Raw genomic sequence first — 24,235 nt, forward strand, 5'->3', positions numbered from 1 at the left:
TTTCAAAATAATTAGGAAGTACCTCACAATTTTCCTAGTTGTTAAGAGCCAAACTGTCATTTTCACTTTTGAAGCAAAGTCTTTGAGGTTGGTACCCAGTCAGTTTAGTTTTGAATGTTTTATAAAAGTTTCTTGTATTGTTCTTTTGGAAGTCATTTTTGATTTCTAAAAGTTGGGCATTTTTGTAGTTTTTTTTCTTTTTTCTTTTCTTGTCTGCAGATTAATTTTAAAGTTCCTTTTCTTACTATTAGAAAGATGATGTATGTATTTTCAGTTTTCTTACTATTCCAATTTTTGAATGCCTCATGCCTAGACTTAACTGCGTTTCATGATCTGCATTCCACCAAGGGTGTTTTCATTTCTTTCAAAGTGGAATTAAATCTTGTGCTTTTTTGGTGAACTTCTCTTTTAGACTTTGCCAACTGCTGAATTGTTTTTTGTCAAGTTCACTTTTTAGAGTTGGGGCTATTTTAGCAGTGTCAAATTTTGGGATAACATTTTTTGTTTTGAAGAGTTTTTGAGGTTGAAGTTTTACTTTTATTCACACTAAATAGTTTGGTAGCTTCCACATAGAGACTTACAACAGGAGTGGTGGTAAACACACCAGTGATCAAACAGATTCCACAGTGATGAACTATTTAAGGTTGGTGGGGGGTGGGGGAATGGTGGTGGGGGATGGGGGTGGGGGGATGGAGGTGGGGAGATGCAAGACCATGCCCAAACTCAGGAAAGTCTATCTGATCAAATACGCTGTAAATGTTGTGTGTGAGGGGGTGAGAACAGTGCATTGGCTTAAGGAGATGGTGCCCACGATATCTATGTAGGAGGGCACGAAGGTGCTGGTCAAGACAGCAGTCGAACTTCTCAGGACAGCAAAGATATCAGTTTTGGTACTTAAAATTCGTAAGGATGATCTTCCAAAGACTTTGTTCGCGAGTTGCTGAACTAGGAGGTATGAATAGAGGACTGGAAAGTAATCAACTGGCAGGGTCTGTCTGACAGCCAAACCGTTATCATGGGAGTTGTTGCAGAATCAATTAGGGCAATATCAGAACATGGATTGGAAACATATTTAGAGTTCTTGCAGGTTACTGTCACAATAACTGATTACAATGAAGTAATCATGGCAGGAAGGGGGCCAACTGCCACACTAACTCATCTTCTGAGAAGATGGGAGATGGACTTGACCCTGATCCAGGAACCCTGTTTATGTAAATGGGAAGTATCAGTCCTCACAGGAACCGGAGGTAAGTTGCTTCATGCTTTTTTAAAAAAAAAAAAAAAAAAAAAAAAAAAAAAAAATGCAATTTTATTCATCCCGATGGCAGACATGGTGACCATCAAGATGAAACAACGTAAGAAAGGGCATGCAAGGGAAATTGTATTGGTCTCATATTACCTTCCTTATGAGGAAGGCTGGTGCATAGCTGCTCACAGCGAAATGTACTATGTTGCTTGGTTCGCTGCTTCAGGAATAGGGGGAGGGAAGAAGTAACTAGCATAACATTTGGTTCCACCTCAATGGTCAGTTATGTCAAACAATGCATAAGGCATTGGAGTCATCCTTTTCTGAGTAATTGTAGATTAAGTTTTAGGTTGAGATGGGTGTTGAAGAGACTATGGCCTATAAAAATCATAGGAAAACAAACTGGAATTCATATAGGACAGACCTAAACTCATGCTTAACTTCGATAAGAAACCCAGTAGATCTTGAGGAAATGGCAGACAATGTGACGTCTGCCATTAAGAATGTACCTCGATGAAACAACAATCTGGAACTGCACAGGAAGCAGGTAAGAAGACTGTTCAATATTGCAAGATGGAAAGGATGGTATGCAAAATATCAAGACGCCCTTGCCAAATACAACCTTGCGACTAAGCAAATGAAACTATGACCCTGGGAGATATTCTGTGAGGGAGTGAAACGTACAGCTATTATTGTTGACCATACTTCATAAAAATCATCATTAGAATACCAGCTAATCCAGGATTCACTATAAGGAAAGAGGATGGTGGGGATACAATGCAATGACAGAGTGTAAGATTCTGGATGTGTTGCTCAAGATTCGCTTCCCTCAGTGAACTCTGGTAGATAATACAGACCGAGATTCAGTCCTGGGGGGAGGTGCTCGGTTACAGGTAACCAAATAGAGAACTGAGAATCTGCAAGCGAATGTGTCGATTCCAAAAAATAGAAAAAAAAAAAGAAAGAAAGAATCCAGTGGGCAGTAGGAACTTCTCAACTGTTCAAGTCACCAAACCCATATGGAATCTTTCTGGTTCTAGGAGACAGATCAATTAGATTCCTATGCAGGCTCTTTACATCAGCATAGCAGCAGGAGTCATGACTAATACTTCGAGCACAGTGGAAATTGTTTTCATTCCAAAGCTAGGGCGAACTGATCACACCAAAGCTAATGGTACGAGACCAATCATTCTGTTCTCCTTTCTCCTAAAGACATTAGAGAAACTGGTTAATGTACAAGTTAGGAAAAGGAGGTTAACTGAGGTTCCTCTACATGAAAGCCAACATGCTTGTAACCAGGCAAATCATGAGAAACAGCACTTCACTAACTTGTTGGAAAGGTGGAAAAGCTCTACACTTTCAGGACTTTGCTCTGCATCTTTCTGGATACCAAGGGGGCTTCTAGTAATATGACCAAATCCATGATTTGAACTGCAGAAGAACATGACATTGAAACCACCATATACAGATGGGTTACAACCATGTTACGTAGAAGAAAGGTAGTAGCCACCATACAGAATGAAAAAATGGTGATCAGCACCACCACAGGCTGTTTGCGATGAGGGTTTTGTCTCCATTACTGTGGAAGCTAGTAGTGTATGAATTCACTGAAGCATTTAATAGTAGAGTTATTCTGGCAAGACTATGCAGTTGGCTTATTTATAGTAATACTTGTAAAATTCAATAGAATTATTATAACAATGGCACAACACACTCTGAATCTTGTCTACAGGTCAAACCCAGAAAACTGTTGCAGTATCATTCACAAGAAAGAATATCCAGAACACATACTATAATCTAAAGCTTTTCTGATGAAATTTTGCCAGAAGAGAGGGTAGTGAAGTATCTAGAGGCAACCCAGGATGCAAAACTATCATGCAGCTCTCACGTAAAGAATGTATGTTCCATGACAAAAGCTGCTTTTATGTGTACTAGAAGGGCCCATGATAAAATCTGGAGTTTGAAGTCACAGGAGTAAGTACTGAATATATGCCACTGTAATAAGATGACAATTTATGGTGCTATAGTGTTGTTGAATAAAGTAGAATAGAAGGTGGGTGCTAAGAAGCTTGACGTGGTGCAGAGATTAGTCTGTCTAACAGTAACAGGCAGAATTAGCAGCACATCCACTGCTGAGACGGAAGCAATATTCAATATGGCTACATTACCCTTTCAGGTTAGAACAGCAGTGGCAGGATAGGAATATAGGTTACGAGCTGTAAATAACTGAAAACCTTTAGACTACACAGAATCCTACACCATTGTAGTAAATGTGTTAAATATGGGAATGATCAGGGAAATGCCAGCTGACTATAGAATAACTACCAGCTGCTTTAGTAAATCTATCAAGGTAACAATTGGAAGTAGGATGCAGTAAAGAACAAACCATGATACTGTTTATAAGACACAGTCTGGTTTACTGATGGACTAGAAACAGATGAAGGTGTGGTGCTGGAACTTCCCTTCTCATTCCGTGTGTTAAGTTTCCTTGACTTAGTGATATGAGTGACCTATCTGTGACTCTCCACATTTCCTAAACTTTACCAGTCCTTTTCTTACATCCCTTGCCCTTTCCCTTCAACCATTCTGCCAGAAGAAAGAGCCACTAGCACTGAAAGCTTGCACATTTCCTCATCTCTTATACGTATCTTCTCCTGCCACTGATTTTTATCTATTCAGTTACATTATATTCCAGAATATTTATTGTTTTATTTGCCAGTTTTCGGGTGTTATGCCACTGTCAGGTTCAAAGATAAATGTGTGGGGCTGTAAAATTTGTGCGAGATCTAAAATTTTAAAATAGTGCAACTGCAAAGTATCTCAGTTTGTTTCAAAGATGACAATTTTTTACTCTTGATTTAGGGCTAAAATGACAGAATTATTCCTGCAAAATATGATGTAAAACTATTTAGTTAGATAAAATATATAATACATTAAATGATGAACTACATGACAAATTACAACAATATAAGTAAAGAAAACAAATCACCACAGCTATATCACAATTATTTCAAATGACTAGTTTTTGCGCAACACATATGCCATCTTCAGGTCCACTATAAATCAAAGGAGTACTTTAATTCCTTGGCCCATGCATCATAGAACCCATATAACACTTCTTGTTGTGAATTACAAACATCAGGAGTATATACTCTACAACATGTTGTCACCATGTGGGTTCTATGATACATAGGACAAGGAATGAAAGTCTCTTCTGCTTTATAGTGGATTTTAAGATGGTGTAAGTGTTCCACAGAAACTAGTCATTTGAAATAAATGTCTTTGACGATACGGCTGTGGTGGTTCATTTTCTTTAAGTCAGCAGCTGCTGTCCTGCATCTGTGAGAACAATTAACTTCCACAAATTACAACAATTTTTCTGAGAAACAAAAGAGTTGAACAGTGTACAGTAAACTTTAATGACATGATGTAAGGGATGACTGAACAAGATAATCTTGTCCTTAATAGGTCTAGTATTACAGACTGATAAAATATTACAAACACGACTAAATGGGTAAGTTAAACAACTTAATTATACAAAGTAGAGTTTTGAACAGGGAAGGGAAACTACATTGACTGAACTGAAGGAAAAATGGTGCATGTGAGATGGAGTGGTAATTTGCAAAGTGGTCTAGATGGGATAATTAGCAGTATCTGCAGTTTAGATATGGCAAGTAAGTGAACTGTGTCTGATCATTCACTACTAAGCTTGAGTACGTGGACATATGCTTATTAATTTCCATTATTTCAAGGCAGTTTATCTTCCTTCCTTTGCGGATGTTTTGTAAGATTTCATGTTGCACCTCGTAATTATGGTCTTTTTTTCAAGCAGATGCTTTGCAAAAGTTGAATCACCTTCTCTAAGTCTCCAGTTACTGTGGTGTTTCTTCAGTGAATATTGCCCTGCCAAACTGACATAGACAGAACATGTCACAATTACAAGTGGTTTTGTATATTCCACTCTTTTCCAAAGCTGAAGTGCTGTCTACAGTAGTGTAGGCGCCCAAGTGGTCCCGGTCGCCTATGGTGGACTGGATGGCCGAGCGGTGACCTCTCCAGTTGTCAGGATGCTAGGAAATGGCTGTAGAAGCATCAGAATCGCCAAAGAAACATTATTAGTTCATAACACCTTTATTCCTGCAGAGTACAATATGTCTTGGTGATATCAACGACCTTCCCCGAGTCCTTGCTGACTCGTAGCAATGACACCAGATCCGGGCCACACAGTCTTGCTAGCGCAGCGCCGCGTGCTGTGACGTACCGGAGGGATGTCCTTACGTCGGCTGCACGTGGCTGGCGGCATCCTGCTGGCCGTCGGCTAGGCTGGGACAGCAAACTGCTGCGCGTAGGTGGCTCTGGGTTGGAGTCCCGACGCTGTCGGCACGAGAGGCGTTCTCGTAGTGCGGAGTGTACTCTATCCCACCCCATCTCCTCCCCTGCTCCTCCTGGTGGCTCGTCCGTAGTGGACGGGCGGAACAGGATGCAGTCCCCCAGCATTGTCGGCTCACCCGGTTGTGACGGTGGATGCACAGGGCCTAGGCCCCGCACGATCTCGACGACGACTCACTGATGTGGTCAGCATTGGCGGTGAGTGAGTCTGCCGCGATGTCTGCTAATCCTGGTTTGATGATTGACAGCGGCAGCAGAGAGGACCAGAGCAGGTACTGTCCCCTCACGTCTGTTGCTGGATGGGCCGCCCTTACTGCAACTTCTCCTTAATAAAGATTAACATGTCGATCACCAAGCTGAGCGCTACGCAGCGACCCAGTACACATCTAACTGCAAGTCTAGCTGCTAGTGTGAGTGCCCTGTTGCTATCAAAGCTGGCGTATTTAAAGGAAGCACGAGCGACGTCCTGACGTCACGCTCGTTTGTAATGGCCGCATTTGTTCCACTTATACTGCTGATTCATCTGTCGTACTCGCCCCTTAGGTGTTCTTGTGACAGAGTTACGTGTTGTTGCTGCAGACTTACGCCAAGTTGTAAAATGCAGTACAGCTGACGCTATACCTCTGTCTTGCACTCTACGAAAGTCTCCGTCTAACACAAACCCGCGTGCTAAGCAATTCTCTCTCGCCTGTTGTGTGTAACCAGGTCATTGCCCCTGCGTGACGACACGTTCCAATACATGCACAATCCTCTTAGCTCTTGGCTAACTTACTGCCTCTGGCTCTCGGCATAGGCAACGAAACTTTGACAATATTCCACGTTTCCAACTCTTTACTATTCCGTGACACTACAGTAGGGCAAGAAGTGTCCAATAGTGTTGTGTACAATAGTTTTAGAATTCCTGGATTGAAGTATCTGGCCACATTCAGAGAGACTTTTCCTGAATATGGAACCGTGCACCATTTATTGAGGTCTTGAGGTGGTGGCTCAAGTACAGTCTGAAGAAGAGAGAAGAGCTTTTGTTTTTCATGTATTATGGAATCCACCAATGCAGGACTGTAGCCATTGCTTGATGCTATTTGTTTAATTGCATTTTATTTATTGTGTGAGTTGTCATCAGTCTTGAGGATGGATATTCGGCAATGTTCATGGAAGTTTCATGGGTCACACTGTTTGATTTATGTAGTGTACTAGGTATTTTTTCTTTTGATGATGATGATGATGGTGAGGTCCTATACTCCGAGGAGCGTAAGGGATGATGTGGGAAACCCGCACTGCCGTACTAGGCAAGGTCCTAGCAGAGGTGTTTTGCCATTGCCTTCCTCCAAGCATAATGGGGATGAATGATGATGATGATGACGACACAATAACACCCAGTCATCTCGAGGCAGCGCAAGAAGCGAGAGTGCTACCGCAGGACCATGAGCTGCGAACTTTTTTTCTTTTATGAGGCTTAAAAACCCACTTAAGAAAAATTTAGATCAATGTATGAGGACTGTTCACAAAGTAAGGTGACTTTTCAAATTGCGTTTGCAATGTACATTCTATTGCCGATTCTTTTTGTTATCTTGGTACACATGTCCCGAACGTACGTTCACAGTTTCAAGTGTACAACACACTTTCACTTGTTTTTGACAGGTAGAAAGGTTAGACTTGTTTAGTGTGCTTGGCGATTTTCGATTATTATAAAAAAAATGGAGCAAAGAATTTGCATCATATTTTGTGTGAAAAATGGAATCAAGTGCTCTAAAACACTTGAAATGTTGAAAGTGGCATACAGTGAGTCTGCTCTAAGTAAAAAAAATGTTTGCTAGTGATACAAGCTCTTCCAACATGGCTGAGAAGATGCCAATGACAAACGTCACTCTGGACGTCCCAGCACATCAACAACATATGATAACGTTGAACCTGTGAGGAAAATTGGTTTGGAAAATCATAGAATTAGTGTAAAAGAAGTTGACGAGGATGTTGGCATATTGGTCAGCTCGTGTCATGCAATATTTTCGGATGTTTTGGGGATGAGATGTGTGTCAGTGGAGTTTGTTCCAAAACTTCTCAAGAACTGTCGCATGAGCATCGCTCAGGAGCTCTTGAATGACATCAGTGATGATTCTGATTTGCTGAAAAGGGTCATAACTGTTGACAAAACATGAGTTTAAAGTTAAGACATCAAAACCAAAGCCCAATCGTCCCAATGGAAGCACCCAAAGAGCCAAGACTGAAAAAAATGTACATCAAGTTCGTTCAAATGTCAAAGTTTGGCTCACTTTTTTTTTTTTTTTTTTTTTTTTTTCAGTTACTGTGGTGTAGTGCATCATGAAGTTTTGCCTCAAGGTCATATGGTCAATAAGGAGTATTACCTTGATGTTATGCACTGTTTACGAGAAGCAATACATGAAAAACGTCCGGAATTGTGGAAAAACAAATCATGGCTTTTGCATCATGACAATGCACCTGCGCATTCGTCGTTGCTTGTGAGAGGTTTTTTGGGCAAAAAGAACACGGCAATCATGCCTCAGTCACTATATTCACCAGATTTGGCTCCCTGCAACTTTTTCCTGTTCCCAAAACTGAAGAGGCCTATAAAAGAACGAACATTTTCACCAATTGAGGAAATAAAAACTGCATCGCTAGATGCAGGCTGTACCAAAAGTGCTTCAAGGATTGGAAGAAGCATTGACACAAGTGTATTGTATCTGAGGGGGATTACTTTGAAGGGGACAAAATGAATATTGATGAATGAATAAATATTTTTTCATAAATATATAAGTCACCTTACTTTTTGAACAATCTCATATTTATTTCTAGGTGCTCAAAGCTTCATTGTGTTATTGACATACCTACAAATTTTTAAATTACTTCCTCTGCATTTTAGAAAAAGTAATACAGAACTCTCCGCATGGGCGTGCGCGTGGATGTGTGTGTGTGTGTGTTTATATATATATATATATGTCAGTATTTGGAGAAGCAGTATTAACAGACTCAAAGGCTCGGGTAAGTTCACAAAAGCTGTCTGATACACACATTCTGTTATCGAAACAACTGCTAACTTTTAGACCAATTTATGTATTGTACAGGTTGTGCAACAGCCTTTTCTTAAACCACGCTGGCTGCATAAAATAATGTTGTGGGATGAATTATAATTTTATATCCGACGACATGCTGCTCTTTCAAATATTTTTGAAAAAATTGGTAACAATGAGAGAACTATAGTTTCCCATTTCATCTTGTTTGCCTTTCTTATGAGTTGGCTGAACTTCAGCATATTTTAATTGATCTGGAAAACATTCCTGTTCAGAAGACTGACTGATTATGATGAAGCATGGATGTGCAATGTTATGACAGACTATTTTTACTATTCTAGAGAGAAACTCATACCAACCCACTGAGTTTAAATTTTTAAGGGGCATTATGATATTGATTACATCAGAGCCTGAAACACAGGAAACTTGAAACATGAACATTTTCTCTCTGTCATACTACAATTTGTACTTGGTGGTAAGCAGTCACTTATTACAACTAATTCACATATAGCACTGGGATCTGTAACAGCTCTACCATTTATTATTATTATTTTGGAGGGGCATTTTCTCTCCATTTCATTGTCAACTTCACTTCTTATAACAGACGAAGCAGCTTTTGATTTCTTTTTACCGTTCAAAATTAATCTGTTGTTTGCAATATGCTTTGCTAGTTTAACTACCTAGACAAATATTTCTTTGTAAGTGTGTATATATTTAAGAAATTTAGAGTTTAAGTTAACTTTCAATGCTATATGCAGTTTCTTTTCTTAATGCTAAACATTCTAAGTATTTTTGCTTCCCATGATTTACTTTCATGAGACCCAGTCCATACTGAGACAAATGGGAAGCATTTACTGAACACACCTATGAATTTGGATGAAAAGTTATTGTAATTGTCATTTGGATCAGTCCCTGTGAAATCTACCAATGGGCTGGTTCTTCCCATCTAAGATTTTGATATTTTTTGTGTCAGTACTAGGAGTTGTTTGCATGAAGAATCTCAAATTCAATTTTTTTTTTTTTTTTTTTTGACCATTCGTTTTTGAGTTAATAATTTTTTAAGATTCCAAAGTTATGCAATTTTTGTCACCTTCTGATTCCTTAAAATGGCTGTATCACAAAAGCTACTTGCTTTACAGACCTGAGATTTGTACAAATTTATTCAGTTTCTTATAAGATTAAAAATATGTGCTACTTTACTATGTTCATAAAAAATGTAAATTTTCCAAAACATTTTTTTAAATTCTTAAAATTTCAGAATCCAAATTTTGCTTGTTTTAAAACTGTATATATTACTTATACACTATTTTAAATGTGTATGCCAAATTTCATGATGGTGTTCCAATGGGAAAATATTAAAATAAATTATCTCTTACTAGTAAGTGCAGCTTCCAGGAATAGTCAGTAGGACTGCATACTTATTTAGAAGTTGTAATGGAAACTTTAAATCACAAACACAATATAAGGTTGTCAACTCACTGTTATGTTTCATTTAATGAATTGTGTTATTAGAATTTAAAGTCTGTACTGACCTTCCCAGGTTAATAGTGAAAATATTTGAACATACAACGTAACACAATGTGCTCAAGAAAGACTACAAATAATTTTCTTGACTGTACCTGTCTTTTACAAATACATATATAGTAACTAATATTAGTAATTAAACACTCGTGTAGCTGTTACTGTTTAACAATGAGTTGTTCAAAGGCCTTTCAGTGAGAAATTTTATACTCATCTTCAATTATAAAAACATTATAATGGTCCAGTTACAGTCATTATACTATAAGATAATTATTGTATTATTCTTTTACAGTACATTACCTAGTCCTATAAAGCAAAAGTGACAGATTATTGACACAACAACATATTCTTTTGCAACATAATCTGCGAGGCTTTTCGCAACTCTTTGTCTAATAGTCTGTATGTTCTTCCAGTGGCAGTTAAAAGATGTAATTTACAAAGTATGAAGTTCTCTCGGACAGACAATTCATCTGGTCTTCTTAGATATGAAAAAGAACAAGCTGTTCCACAAGGATGCATAAATAATACGTTTACTTCTGCTTCTTGTTCATCTCTCGACAGCACACAACCCGTTCATCATTTGTCGTCCTAAGCACAAGTAACAAATCCTGTAATCTGCTCAAAAGGCTTGTCATCTGCTTCTGGATACATCTGAATTTTATGAACATCAATGACTTCAAAATCAGAAACAACTTTCGCTTTAACCTTGTCTTTGTTCAAAGAAATGAATGCATGGTATTTCTCAGTCCCTGTGGCTGCTATGGCTTCATAAAATTTTTATGCCCATATTCTTTCTTCTGCTGCATGCTCGCCAACACCTTTACATGCTTCCTTTCCATGTGAAGTAGTGTAAAAATGCTGTTCTGCCTCAAATCCTTCAAAATCTTCAGAATGCTCACACATGTTGGAAGATTTTTTTAAATTCTTATATTGAGCTGCTGAACCACCACTGTCATAATATTTTTTTCTCAAATTAGGAAGAAAATCAAGTTTTATAAACTCTATACACTTTTTTTTGGAACACAGGTATCAGTACTATGTTTTGTGTCAAACTGTCTCATTTAAAAACAAAACTTTTGTTGATGAAGATATTTTTTTCTTTATTTCAATTTTTCGTCTCATAACAAACAAAATGCTCTGTGGCCACGGAACTGTTCCAATGCAACCCTTGCGTTTCATCTTGAAGCACTATAGAATAATTTTCAGCAAAATCACATGCAACAACAGCTTCACTCTGCATAAATGAGGATTTCTTTACATAAAAAAAGCATATTACTGTTTTGCAACAGTTTTGTTAGCTGTGTACAAAAATCTTATATGAGCTGCTCTCATGACAGTCTGAAATAAGCAGCAGTCAACAGTAATCCACTATTTGTAAAATTTGTTTTCTATCATTTCCTCTTCAAGTGCAGAAATCAAGGCGTCTTTATAAAGGTGCTTGCATCAATGCATTACTCACATTCATTTCTGAACCACTGAGTATTTGGTGGGTTGCACATAATTTTGAACATGCAGTGTTTGTATGAGGGAAGTGTTCTTTCATATTCTGGTACGGTGACCTTGCTCAAAGATTGTGCCAGCTATTATTAGTTTCACATTTAGATAGTTGCACAAATACGGAGTGTCTCCCATTTCCTCCAAATATGTTGCAATTTTTTGGCCTTAATTAAATAAATTTTGAGAATCTAATTTAGACCTGTGTGTAATTTGCTTTGTAAAATTTATACACTTTGATTAGGTTTCCTAAAATTAATCTTTTTTGAGAGTGCATAGGCTTGGCATATGCTACAATTTGGTTGTACCTTTCCATAAGATTCTTTGCTTTGCATTAAAACCAGTTCAGGTTTTCTTTCTTTAGATAATTTCAGTCTACATCAAATGTAGATTTTCATTTCTTCTTCAGTACCCAAGTTTCATACATCCAAGAAGTTCCATTTCTAAGCTCCTTATTCAACCTTTATCTTTAAAGTATTACAATAAAATTTTGACCACTTTTTACCCAAAATTAGTTTTCTTCTTAAGAAACAAATGAAAGATAAATCACAGGCATAAAAAAGATGAAACCTACAAGATACATGAAAATGTAAAATTGATTATTTTAAAATTATATTAAAACATTATTTGCGAAGAGCAAAAAAAGATAGCACTTTTTTTTAAATAACATTTTACAAACTTAGGAATGTAGTACAGTGATGATTAGTGCTGGTGTCCTCAGATTGTAGCAAAACTTATTGCATTCTGTGTAACATGCCACTACTACTATTTCAGAGAGGCTGCTTGTGTGTGTCTGACTCATGCATCACATGTACTGCATTCCAGCGACTTCCTCCTCTTTCCCCCTCCAGTGCACTGCTAAATTTGTTACAGCAGCTGATTTTTATTGAAGTACATTATTGTGTCAGTAGAAGTGACTGTTTTTGTTTTACTGTTATATATTGGTAGTATTTATTTTCTATTGTGTTACATCTACATCTATATCTGTATTCATACTCTACAAACCTCCATGAAGTGCATGACAGAGGATATGTCCAACTGTACCAGTTTTAGGATTTCTTTGCACTCCATTCACATATGTAGTGCAGGAGGTATGATTGTTTGAATGCCTCTGTGTGTGTGTGTGTGTGTGTGTGCGCTGTAATAATTCTAATCTTATACTCATGGTCCCTTTGTGACTGATGGTGTAGAGGGCTATAGTGTATTCCTAGAGCCATCATTTACAGAAGGTTCTTGAAACTTACTTTGTTACTAGTTTTCTTCAACAGTCTGCCAGTTCAATTTCTTCAGTATCTTTGTGACACTCTCCCATAGATCAAACAAAACTATGAGCACTCATGCTGCCATTCTCTGTTACGTTCAATAACCCTATGTTAGTCCTACTTGGAATGGGTCCCACACACTTGAACAATATTCTACAATCAGTCACATGAGTGATTTCTAAGCAATCTCCTTTAGGACAGATTGTGCTTCTCCAGTATTCTAACAATAAAACAAAGTCTACCAGCTGCTTTACCCACAAGTGGACCTATGTGATCGTTCCATTTCATATACCTACAAAGTGTTACACCTAGCTACTTGTATGGCCTGGCCGATTCCAACAGAGACTCATTGATATTGTAGTCATAGGGTGCTATGGTTTTTTTCTTTTTTTGTGACAAGTGCAATTTTACATTTTTGAACATTTAAAGCAGGTTGCCAATCTTTGCACCACTTTGAAATCTTATCAAGATCTTACTCAATATCATGCAGTATCTTTCAGACAGTACTTCATTACAGCTAACCGCACCTCTGCAAAAGGACTGAGGTTACTATTAATATTGTCTGCAAGGTCATTAATACACAATATGAACAACAAGGATCCCAACATTCTTCCCTGGGGCACATCCGAAGTTATTTCTACATCTGATGATGACTTTCCATCCAAGATAACATGCTGTGCCCTCCCTACCATAATGTCCTCAATTCAGTTATAAATTTCACTTGAGACCCCATGTGATTGTACTTTTCACAGTAAGTGTAGGTGTGGTACTGAGTCAAATGCTTTTCTGAAATCAAGAAATACTGCGTCCATCTGACTGCCTCGATCCAAAACTTTCAGCAAGCCATGTCAGAAAAGTGCGTGTTGGGTTTCACATGATCAGCATCCTGATTGGCATGGAATAAATCATTCTGTTTGAGGTATTCAAGATACCTCCTTATGTTTAAGCTCAGAAAATGTTCTAAGAATCTACAACAAATTGATGTCAAGGATAGTTGGCAATGGGTTTGAGGATCACTTCTACTACCCATATTGTAGGTGAGTCTGACCTGTACTTGTTTCCAATAACTGGCCATGGTTTTTTGTTCGAGGGATCTCCAATAGATCATAGTTAGAAGAGGGGCTAATTCAGCCACAAATTCATTATAGAATGTGATAGGGATTCCATCAGGCCCTGGAGATTTGTTCGATTTTAATGATTTCAACTGTTTCTCAACACCACTGACGCTAAGTTGTATTTCACGCAACTTTTCAGTGGTACAAAGATTAAATTGGAGTAGTTCTCCTGGTTTTTCTTTGCAAAGGAAGATTTGAAAATGGAGTTAAGCATTTCAGATTTCTCTTTGCTACTGTCAATTTCAGTTCCTGTCTCATTTGGAAGGGACTGGACACTAGCACTGGTGCTTTATTAATGACCAGAATTTCTTTGGGTTTTGTACAAGATCATTTGACAATATTCTGTTATGGTAGGTACAAAAAAACTTCACATATCACTCTCCTGACAGCCAAATGCATCTCTCTGTCTATAGGCCTTTGCTTTGTTTTTACCTATCATTCATTCAGTACTATCTGTTTCTTTAAATGTTTCTTCACAGTGACTTTTTACCGTGGAGGGTCCCTCCCATTATGAACTGTTCTGCTGGGTACATATCTATCCAGTGCATGATCAATTATTACCTTAAATATTCTTTTAAACTTGAGCCATAGTTCCTCTACATGCTACTGCTCTATGCTGAAAGTTTCAAGTTCCTCACTGAGATATGACACTACTGATTTTTTATCTAGATTACTGAACATACATATCTTTCTGCTTGTTTTAGTTGTCATTTATACTTTGGCAATCATTGTGACAACAACTGTGTCATGGTCACTGATACCAGTTTCAATGTGGATGTCCTCAAAGAGGTCAGATCTATTTGTTGCCATTAGATCCATTACATTTCCATCGTAAGTGAGCTTCCAAACTAACTGTTCTAGGTAGTTTTCAGAGAGGGCATTTAGTAATGTTTCATATGTTGTCTTACCATGCCCATCAATAACTGTAATTTTCCCAATTGATTATTGGACGATTAAAGCCTCCACCAATAATTACAATATGATTGGGGATCTTACATAAAAGTGATCTGAGGTTTTCTCTGAAGTTCTCGGTTGCATCAAGAGATGAGTCTGATGGGCAACAGAAGGATCCAGTCATCATTATATGTCCACCCCTGATACTGAGTCTTGCCTGAACAATCTCACACGCAGCTTCAACTCCTGCCTCAGTGGATCTGAGTTTCTTCTCTACAGCAACAAATACACCACCTCCATTTCCCAGTTGCCTACCATTCCAATATATATATAAATTTTCCCTAGTAATCTCACTGCTATCAATTACAGGTTTCGACCAGCTTTCTGTACCTAGTATTATGTGAGCTTCGCTGCTTTTCATGAGCCCTTCAAACTCTGGCACTTTGTTGTGAATCCTTCAGCAGTTTACAATTAGGATTTTAATACTCTCACCCATGGGAGGCATTTCTTTCAATCACATGCTGATACTTCTGGATTACCTACAGCTATTGTAATCTGAACTGCACTCCCTTGCTGCCATTTCCGTAGGGGGTGTCATCATTTTCTGTATGTTTGAACTGTTGATGATTAATAAGCCCTACCCTTTTGTGTTTGGCTCCTCTTGACACCAGACAAATCAGCTTTCACCAAAAAAAGTGTGTGAAATCTTATGGGACTTAACTGCTAAGGTCATCAGTCTCTAAGCTTACACACTACTTAACCTAAATTATCCTAAAGACAAACACACACACACCCATGCCCGAGGGAGGACTCGAACCTCCGCCGGAACCAGTCTCACAGTCCATGACTGCAGCGCCTTAGACTGCTTGGCTAACCCCGCCCCAGGTTTCACCAAAACAGTGAAGTGAATCCCACAGGCTCAGTTTCAGTGAAAGACAGCACCTCAAACTTGTTGGTTAGGAGGACTGGTAAAATTCCCTCCCTGGTCTGCATCCACCTTGAACAGGACACTTAACTCTGCCACTGAAACACCACTTGCAGGCAAATGGATAACTAGTGACACTAATGACAGATCCCATACTTTCTGCTGAGGGGACAGGATGTACAGGAGTGGACAGTACTTGAGCCACCTTTGGTACCAGCAACACAGGCACATAACTCTCACGAGCCCTGTCAACCAATTCATTCCGTGTTTGATAACAGCATTCATGGTTGGTCTGCATTTTAACTGGTGCCATGTGTTACAGGGCAATGAACAAATTACTTTAAATTAAACTTCCTGGCAGATTAAAACTGTGTGCCGTACCGAGACTTGAACTCACGACCTTTGCCTTTCACGGGCCAGTGCTCTACCAACTGAGCTACCAAAGCACGACTCACGCCCCATCATCACAGCTTTACTTCTACCAGTATCTCATCTCCTACCTTCCAAACTTTACAGAAGCTCTCCTGCAGGAGAGCTTCTCACAGCTTTACTTCTACCAGTATCTTGTCTCCTACCTTCCAAACTTTACAGAAGCTCTCCTGCAGGAGAGCTTCTGTATAGTTTGGAAGGTAGGAGACGAGATACTAGTATAAGTAAAGCTGTGAGGATGAGACGTGAGTCGTGCTTGGGTAGCTCAGTTGGTAGAGCACTTGCCCACGAAAGGCAAAGGTCCCGAATTCGAGTCTTGGTCTGGCACACAGTTTTAATCTGCCAGGGAGTTTCATATCAGCGCACACTCCGCTGCAGAGCGAAAATTTCATTCTACTTTAAATTAATCTGTTCAGCTAAAAAGTTCCAAAGTCCCTATAAGAATTGAAACAAATACACAAAATGAGATTACTATTAAGGCAACAAAAAACTATGGTAAAAATTACTAGTATCCTAAAATTTTTTGAGGTTAATTATTGTTGTTAGTAAACTGAAAAACAGAGTTAATTTACAATAAATGTAGGTAATATATAGGGCTACTTCTCTTCAAGAGAAAACTAGATGTAACACAATATGTTAGAATAACTGCTACAGTAACTAAACCACAAACGCTGATTTACTAAAAAGTAGATTCTGCTGAAGACAATGATAGCTTCCGAAAAAACCCAAAAAATGCCTTTTTATTTGTGTTGATATACAACGAAATTCAGGAGTGAACTATTCTTTGGCAGTAAACATGAACCACAAATGCTGACTAACTATGAATTAAGTAAAAAATAGGAAACAAAATTAAAAGTTATATAAAAAGGAAAAGACGTTATATGACTTACATTATTTAGGTGCTTGTATTGTATTGTTTACCACATTGTAAAAATCATAAACTCAAGTCTGTTTAGTTAGTACACAAGAATTTAATTTTAAATTGAGGAATGTAGTGTGCTATTGTCGAGAATGGTGGCAGATATTTGATGAAACCCACACCAGACGACAGCAGACCAATCTTAGCCGATGCCAACTCCGGGACGACGAAGATGAACAAGAAGATGTGGGGGCAAGACAACGTAGGTCACCATCGCTACAAGCTAGCCGCTGGAGAGAAAGCTCCACAACATGCCAATCAAGGTCTCCATCACTGTTTAGAAGCTCCAGCCAATAACCTAGCCGCCGCAACCTGGAAAACTAAAAGGTGCGACCTTCCTTGGAGGTGAGGCCGCCGAAGAGAAAAATCCTCCGCCATTGATCACTATGGAAATGATAGGAAACTGTCGATATCCTCATGGATGGCCAACCAGCCCAAGCTCTTGTGGAGAATGGAGCATCATACTCAGTCATTTCGGAGAAGTACTGTTGCCAGTTGCAGAAAACCGTATTCGTCGACAACAAAACATCTCTGCTGAAGGGAAATATGTAAAACCTACAGGAAAATGTGTCATTCGTGTGGGTATAAGTGGCCATACACAGCCCTTAGAATTCATCGTCTTACAAGAGTGTAGTCATGACTTTTTGAAAGCTTCTCAGGCAATTACAGATTGTGGTCACTCGAAGATTATGCTAGAAGAGATGAGATACTGTGGACAGGAAGATGCGCATCCAGATGTGTGGAGACTATGTGTGCTGGATGAAGTGATCACTCCTGCAGTCAGCACTAGAAAGTTACTGTCATGTGTCATGCCATGCATCAACCCATGGAACTTGTAGTGGAATATAAGAGAAGCATATCACTGAAGAATAACTTGGTCACCCCAGCCTCTGTTGTCTCGTTTAAGAATGGATTCGGTGAATTGTGGGTAGCTAACTGTCGCCAAGAACCACAGATCCTTCCAAGACGCATGTGCATAGCAAACACTGAACCATTAATTGCAGAACAGCTGAGCATCATAAAAACCTCCCATGCCAAGTCTATGGACAAAATTAGCACTACCACTACAACACAAGATCTAGCTTGACTATCACCAGATCTCACTAAGGAACAACAGAAGAAGTTACTTGCCATTTTCAAGAGTTCTCTGAATGCTTCAATCCACACGTGAAGAGCAAATTAGACAAATCGACAGTGAAACACCGGATTAGCACTGGAGACCATCAACCAATAAGTCAGAGAGCATACCGTGTGTCAGCAACAGACCGTCAAATAATTTGTGACGAGGTAGAGAAAATGATGAAGAATGACATCATTCAGCCTTCGCAGAGCCCATGGTCATCACCAGTGGTTCTCGTCAGGAAGGATGGCAATTGGTGCTTTTGTGTTGATTACAGGAAGCTTAATAAGATAACTAAAAAGGACGTTTATCCTCTTCCATGAATTGACGATACACTAGATTGTCTGAAGGGGGCTAAGTTTTTCTCAACCATGGACATGTACTCGGAATACTGGCAAATCGAAGTAGATGAGGCTGATCATAAGAAAACTGCATTCATCACCTCTGATTGCCTGTATGAGTTTAAGGTAATGCCATTTGGTTTGTGTAATGCATCAGCAACTTCTGAACAGATGATGAATAATCTTCTACTTCACCTGAAGTGGTTGATGTGTCTTTGTTATTTAGATGACATTATAGTGTTCTCAGAGGCATTTGATGAACATATAAAAAGACTGAGGCCCGTTCTTAAGTGTCTCCAACTAGGCAGACTGAAACTTAATCCAAGAAAGTGTCTCTTTGGAGCAAAAGAAATCAAATTACTTGGACACATTGTGTCAAACGAAGGTGTGCAGCCAGACCCAGAAAAGGTGAGCTCTATAACTGAATTTCCTGTTCCTAAAAGTATTAGAGATGTGAGAAGCTTCCTCGGATTACGTTCTTAATACTGTCGTTTTATCAAAGACTTTTGTATCAAAACCAGACCACTCCACGAGTTGTCAAAAGCCGATGCTAAATTTATCTCGGGTGGTGCTCAACAAGATTCTTTCGATGTGCTGTGAAAAGCTCTGACAACTGACCCTGTACTTGGTCTGTATGATGAGAGAGCACCTACAGAACTACACACAGATGCCAGTGGGTATGGGATCGGTGCTGTTCTGGTTCAGATTTCGGATGGAAAAGACAAGGTTATAGCCAATGCTTCTTGCTGTGATCTTTGACCATGTGCAAATTTCGACAGTGTCTCAATGATGATGATGATGATGATGATGATGATTATGACGATTTGATTGTGGAGGGCTCTACTGTGCGGCTATCAGTGCCCGTAGAAATTCCCTACCTTCGCTCATCCCAATCTCGCCACTTTCATGAATGAGAATGAAATGATGAGGACAACACAAACACCCAGTCATCTCGAGTATCTCTGTGGAAGACCATTCACAGTTGTTACAGACCATCATTCACTTTGTTAGTTGACAGGTCTTAAGGATCTAACAGGACGACTTGCCAGGTGGCCACCACATCTTCAAGAGTATGACATTACCTTAGTGTACAAAAGTGGAAGAAAACACAAAGATGCCTACTGTCTCTCAAGAAACCCTGTGCAAGACCATCAAGACTTTGATGAAGATAGTGACCGTCTCGCTGCACTCCAGGATCTCTCTGTTGAGCAGAAGAAGGACGGCAAGATATCTCAAATTATGTTTGCCTTAAATCGGTCAGGGGATGTGAAAGGACAATTTAAGGAAGTTAATGGATAGCTTTGCAAGATAAACTTTGATCCGTTTGGAAAGACGTGGCTACCAGTGATTCCTAAACACATGAGCTTAGATGTTCTACAGAAATTCCATGACACACCTGAGGCCGGACGTTTAGGATTTATTAAGACATATGACAGTGTCCACAAGAGATTTTTCTGGCCAGGTTTATTTAGGAGTGTCTGTCACTATGTGTCCCACTGTCGAGAGTGCCAGAGGAGAAAGGCAGTTCCTCAGTAACCACCTGGCCGAATCATACAAATTCCATCAGCCGAAACGTCTCTCCACCATGTTGGGATTGGCATCCTCGGATGATTTCCAACGTTTGCTAGTGGCAATAGATGGATTATTGTTTGCACTGATTATCTAACACACTATGCCATTACAAAAGCCATTAAAACAGCCGAAGCATTCGAGGCAGCCAAATTCATCGTAGAAGACGTTGTATTAAAACACAGTGCCCCAAGGTCATTAATTACGTATCAAGGGAAAGTTTTTCAATCGAATCTTGTGACAGACATAAACTGTCGGTGCAACATAACTCAACACATGATGACTGCCTACTATCCACAAAGTAACGGGCTTACTGAAAGCCTTAATAAGACCTTGGCCGACATGCTATCAATGTTCGTTAATGTTGAGCAGAGCAACTGGGATGAGGTGCTACCTTTCGTGATGTTTGGCTACAACACCACCAAACAAGACACCACAGGATTTATGCCATTTTTCCTGGTACATGGGTGTGAGGCGACGATGACGATGGACACTGTGTTTCCATTACATCTTGATGACATGGATGACGACTACATCGGCCAGGTGTTAACCAGAGCTGAGGAAGCTCAGCAGTTAGTTTGATTCTGCATGCTGCAGGCTCAAGAAAATGATCACCAAAGGTATGTGCGAGCCACAACCCTGTTGTTTACCAGCCTGGTGACCTCGTCTGGATCTTCACTCCTGTTCGGAAGGTTGGTCTCTCTGAGAAGTTCCTCAGGCGGTACTTTGGACATTACAAGGTTGTAAGACAGTTGTCTGATGTTACTTATGAAGTTGAAGATTTCGACCCCCCACACAAGACGACAAAAGATCAGAGATACGGTCAATGTCCTTCGAATGAAGCCCTATAAGGATCCTGCAACCCAGGGTAAATTCGAAGCTCCAGCAACAGGCAACAAGCAGATAGGTGACGAAGAATGTAGTGGCAAGGGAAGTTCTAAGAAGATCACCGCCAGGGCGAACATCAGTCATCGGGAGTCGGAGTATGCAGGACTGATGACTCGTTCCCGGACTAGGAGGACGTAACACCGAGATGCTGTTCTCTTAAGGAGAGAGCAATGTCGCAGAGGAAGCTGAGTAGCACAGTCACCATAGTGTAGTGGTTATATACTACACTGTTGCATGGAGGGTTGCGAGTTCAAAACACACCTGAACTGTAAAATATTAATTTCTATATTCGGTTTGAGTACATTCTAGAAGTATCAACAAATGTCAAGAATCATTGTACTGGAATGTTCTGTAGCTGTATATATACAGTAAGTGTTTTGGCCAGAGGCAGTTCGCTCTTGTATGTGCAAGTGCTGAATAAACCTTTGTTAAGTGAGGTTAGTGTTCAAATATGGCAAAAATCACAAAAAATTGGGAACTTTAAGAATTTCAAACCCAAAACAAAATGTCCAAAGCACCTACAATTTTGGATTTTACCTAATTTTGATAAGTAGAATAAAATGACAAAAAAATTACAAAATTCTATCTCATCCAGGTTGAAATTTACTTTTTTTATTCATTGATTTCACATGGATAGACCCATCTGTTGAAATGTGTTTACCAATTGGCCACATGGTGAGGCTTAGGTTTTTAATAAATACCCCCACACTTTCTTGATTGAAGTTCCTACATCTTTTGTTGTGCAGCAGGAATATAATTTTGATAGTGATACAAATAAAGCTGCATGGTCTAATACTTCTAAATCTAGAACAAAGTTTTACTTTATACTGCACTTGTAACTACTTACAATAGCATCAATTCATGTTGTAGCAGTAGGTGTAACTCCTGTGCATTGATCAAAATTTAGATTTAGTCAATTTCTGGCTTTAAATATGGAGCAGACATTGAAGTCAGCAGATATATAACTAGTTTCTTAGATTTTCAGTTTTTAATTTATGTAACAATGTTTCAAATGTATCCATGAATACAGAGCTTATGTGGTAACCAGGGATGCAATACATACTGACGGATAACATGTTATGCTCTCTACATTATATACACCAACTTTCAAATGTAAGTTCAATATCAGGTTATGGACTGGAATAATAGGAGACATCAAGCCTCTCTGAAAGTATGTGACAGATTAAAACTGTGTCCCAGACTGGGCCTTGAACTTGGAACATTTGCCCTTCATGAGAAAGTCCTATTGAAGCACGACTCATGATCCATTCTCACAGTTTTACTTCTGCCAGTATCTCATCTCCTACCATTCAAACTTCACAGAAGTTCTTCTGCATACCTTGCAGGACTAGCATTCCTGGGAAAAAGGATACCGTGGAGACACGGCTCAGCCACAGCTCCAGAACGAATTTTTCACTCTGCAGCAGTATGTGTGCTGATATGAATCTTCCAGCCAAATGCGCCCCAGGTATGAGTCCTGGTTTAGCACTGTTTTAATGTGACAAGAAGTTTCAAATCAGTGTACACTTCGCTGCAGAATGAAAATTCATTCTGGAATCAAAGTCTCTCTCACAGGAAATAGGCAAGAAACTGCTTACAAAATTGTAAGTACTGGCTTTAGGATCGAATCAACCCCCACGCCCCACAAAGAACAGGAAACATAATTTCGGCTTAATAACAGTATGCATGTTGGGTATAGTTAATCATTTTTTTCCATTTGCATCTGTGATTGGAATATGTGACGCAATAAAATGTGTCACCGTTGTGTACTTTACAGTTAGTCACAGACCATCATAATTGCAGATGTTACCGAGAGCCTTTCTTATGCATAAAACTAAGCTATTACTCAGACTGAACGTTATAGCTGGTAACGTTCTTTTAGACGTGTTTAGCTTACAGTAGGCCTTTAATTCTGTTTAACGGCAAAATTATTAAGCCTACGACCCGTATAGATTAAAAAAGATGAAAATCATTTACCTGATGCAAATTCTTGTAGGCGTTTTCTCTTCGCGTTTAATGCACGCTGCATACCCGATTCGAATGATTCTAACATTTTACTAACTTCATCATCCAAGTTTAAATTTAAAGTATCTTCGTCAGCTTGTATGGGATACTTGTCCTCCGCTGCTCTTTTTCTCACAGGCCTAACATTTTCCATCGGTTTTATGGGCATCTTAACTGGCTTTGATTCCAATAAATCATCGTCTGAGAGATCACTGATCGTATCAGAAACTGCTGACTTCTTTTGTGGAAATGGCGCTTTTTTAAAACCAGCTTTCGGCATGTTTCCTTCGAATTTTTCAAACTTGCCGCTACGATTTACCCTGCAATCCAAAGATCAAAGATGTATCAATGTTCAAAATTTCAAATCTTTGAAAATGCGTTTCATGTAATCAGAGAAAATCGAGGTAAATTTGAGGAATTAAAAAAATAAAGGAGTCATATCTAAATTTTTTAACAATGATATGTTTTAGGGTTTCTCAATCATAACTGAGCCCTATGTTATTTTGGACTTTTTTTAATACGTCGCGTGTTTTAGTAATGTGTAATTTTGAAAACTATAAGTGGAATTTAAGAAAGTATAATGGTTCTAAGATTTCTCTGTAACCCTTTCTCGTGCAACTGCACAAATTCGTATTTAGTTTAATAACCGAACTAGTTCCAGAGATACAAATGCGTGTTGGCGGCACAAGTTTTATGGACAGCTTGGACAGAGCCGGTTTGAAGGTGGATTTGAGTGATCGTGTAGTACTGTAGTATGGGTGAAGTGGTAATTATTAGGTAGTATCACAGTAGATTAGTTTGTAATTAACTGTATTCGTATATATTATGAATGGCTTGAGTTACGTATATGTAATTTTGCTGCCTTCGGAAAGGCGGTTTTATTGTGTAATGTCAATAATGGAAACTGCAGTTAGTAGTATCCTGTAGTACTGTTAAACAGAGAACATTTACCTACAGGGCTTTATATACTGGTTCATATTCGTTCAATTATTTCATCGTTGCATTTTATTTTCAGATCCCTCATGTGTAATCGTCCATTTAGTCGCTACTTATTGTATGAAATGGAGCTCTTCACACATGTTACAGATCACAATAT

At 39.0% G+C, this 24,235-nt stretch overlaps 1 protein-coding gene across 3 annotated transcripts in view; it reads right to left on the minus strand.

Moving 5' to 3' along the window:
- LOC126236293 (synaptonemal complex protein 3-like) overlaps positions 1-23,450 on the minus strand; it is a 210,442-nt gene extending 186,992 nt beyond the window's left edge. For all 3 annotated transcript variants that reach the window (XM_049945495.1, XM_049945486.1, XM_049945504.1), the window contains exon 1: positions 23,113-23,450. In XM_049945495.1, the coding sequence (XP_049801452.1) occupies positions 23,113-23,419 (307 nt within the window). In that variant the 5' untranslated portion in view covers positions 23,420-23,450. The remainder of the gene's footprint in view (positions 1-23,112) is intronic.
- Positions 23,451-24,235: the final 785 nt, after the last annotated feature.

The sequence above is a fragment of the Schistocerca nitens genome, chromosome 1 (genome assembly GCF_023898315.1).
Source record: "Schistocerca nitens isolate TAMUIC-IGC-003100 chromosome 1, iqSchNite1.1, whole genome shotgun sequence".
NCBI lineage: Eukaryota > Metazoa > Arthropoda > Insecta > Orthoptera > Acrididae > Schistocerca > Schistocerca nitens.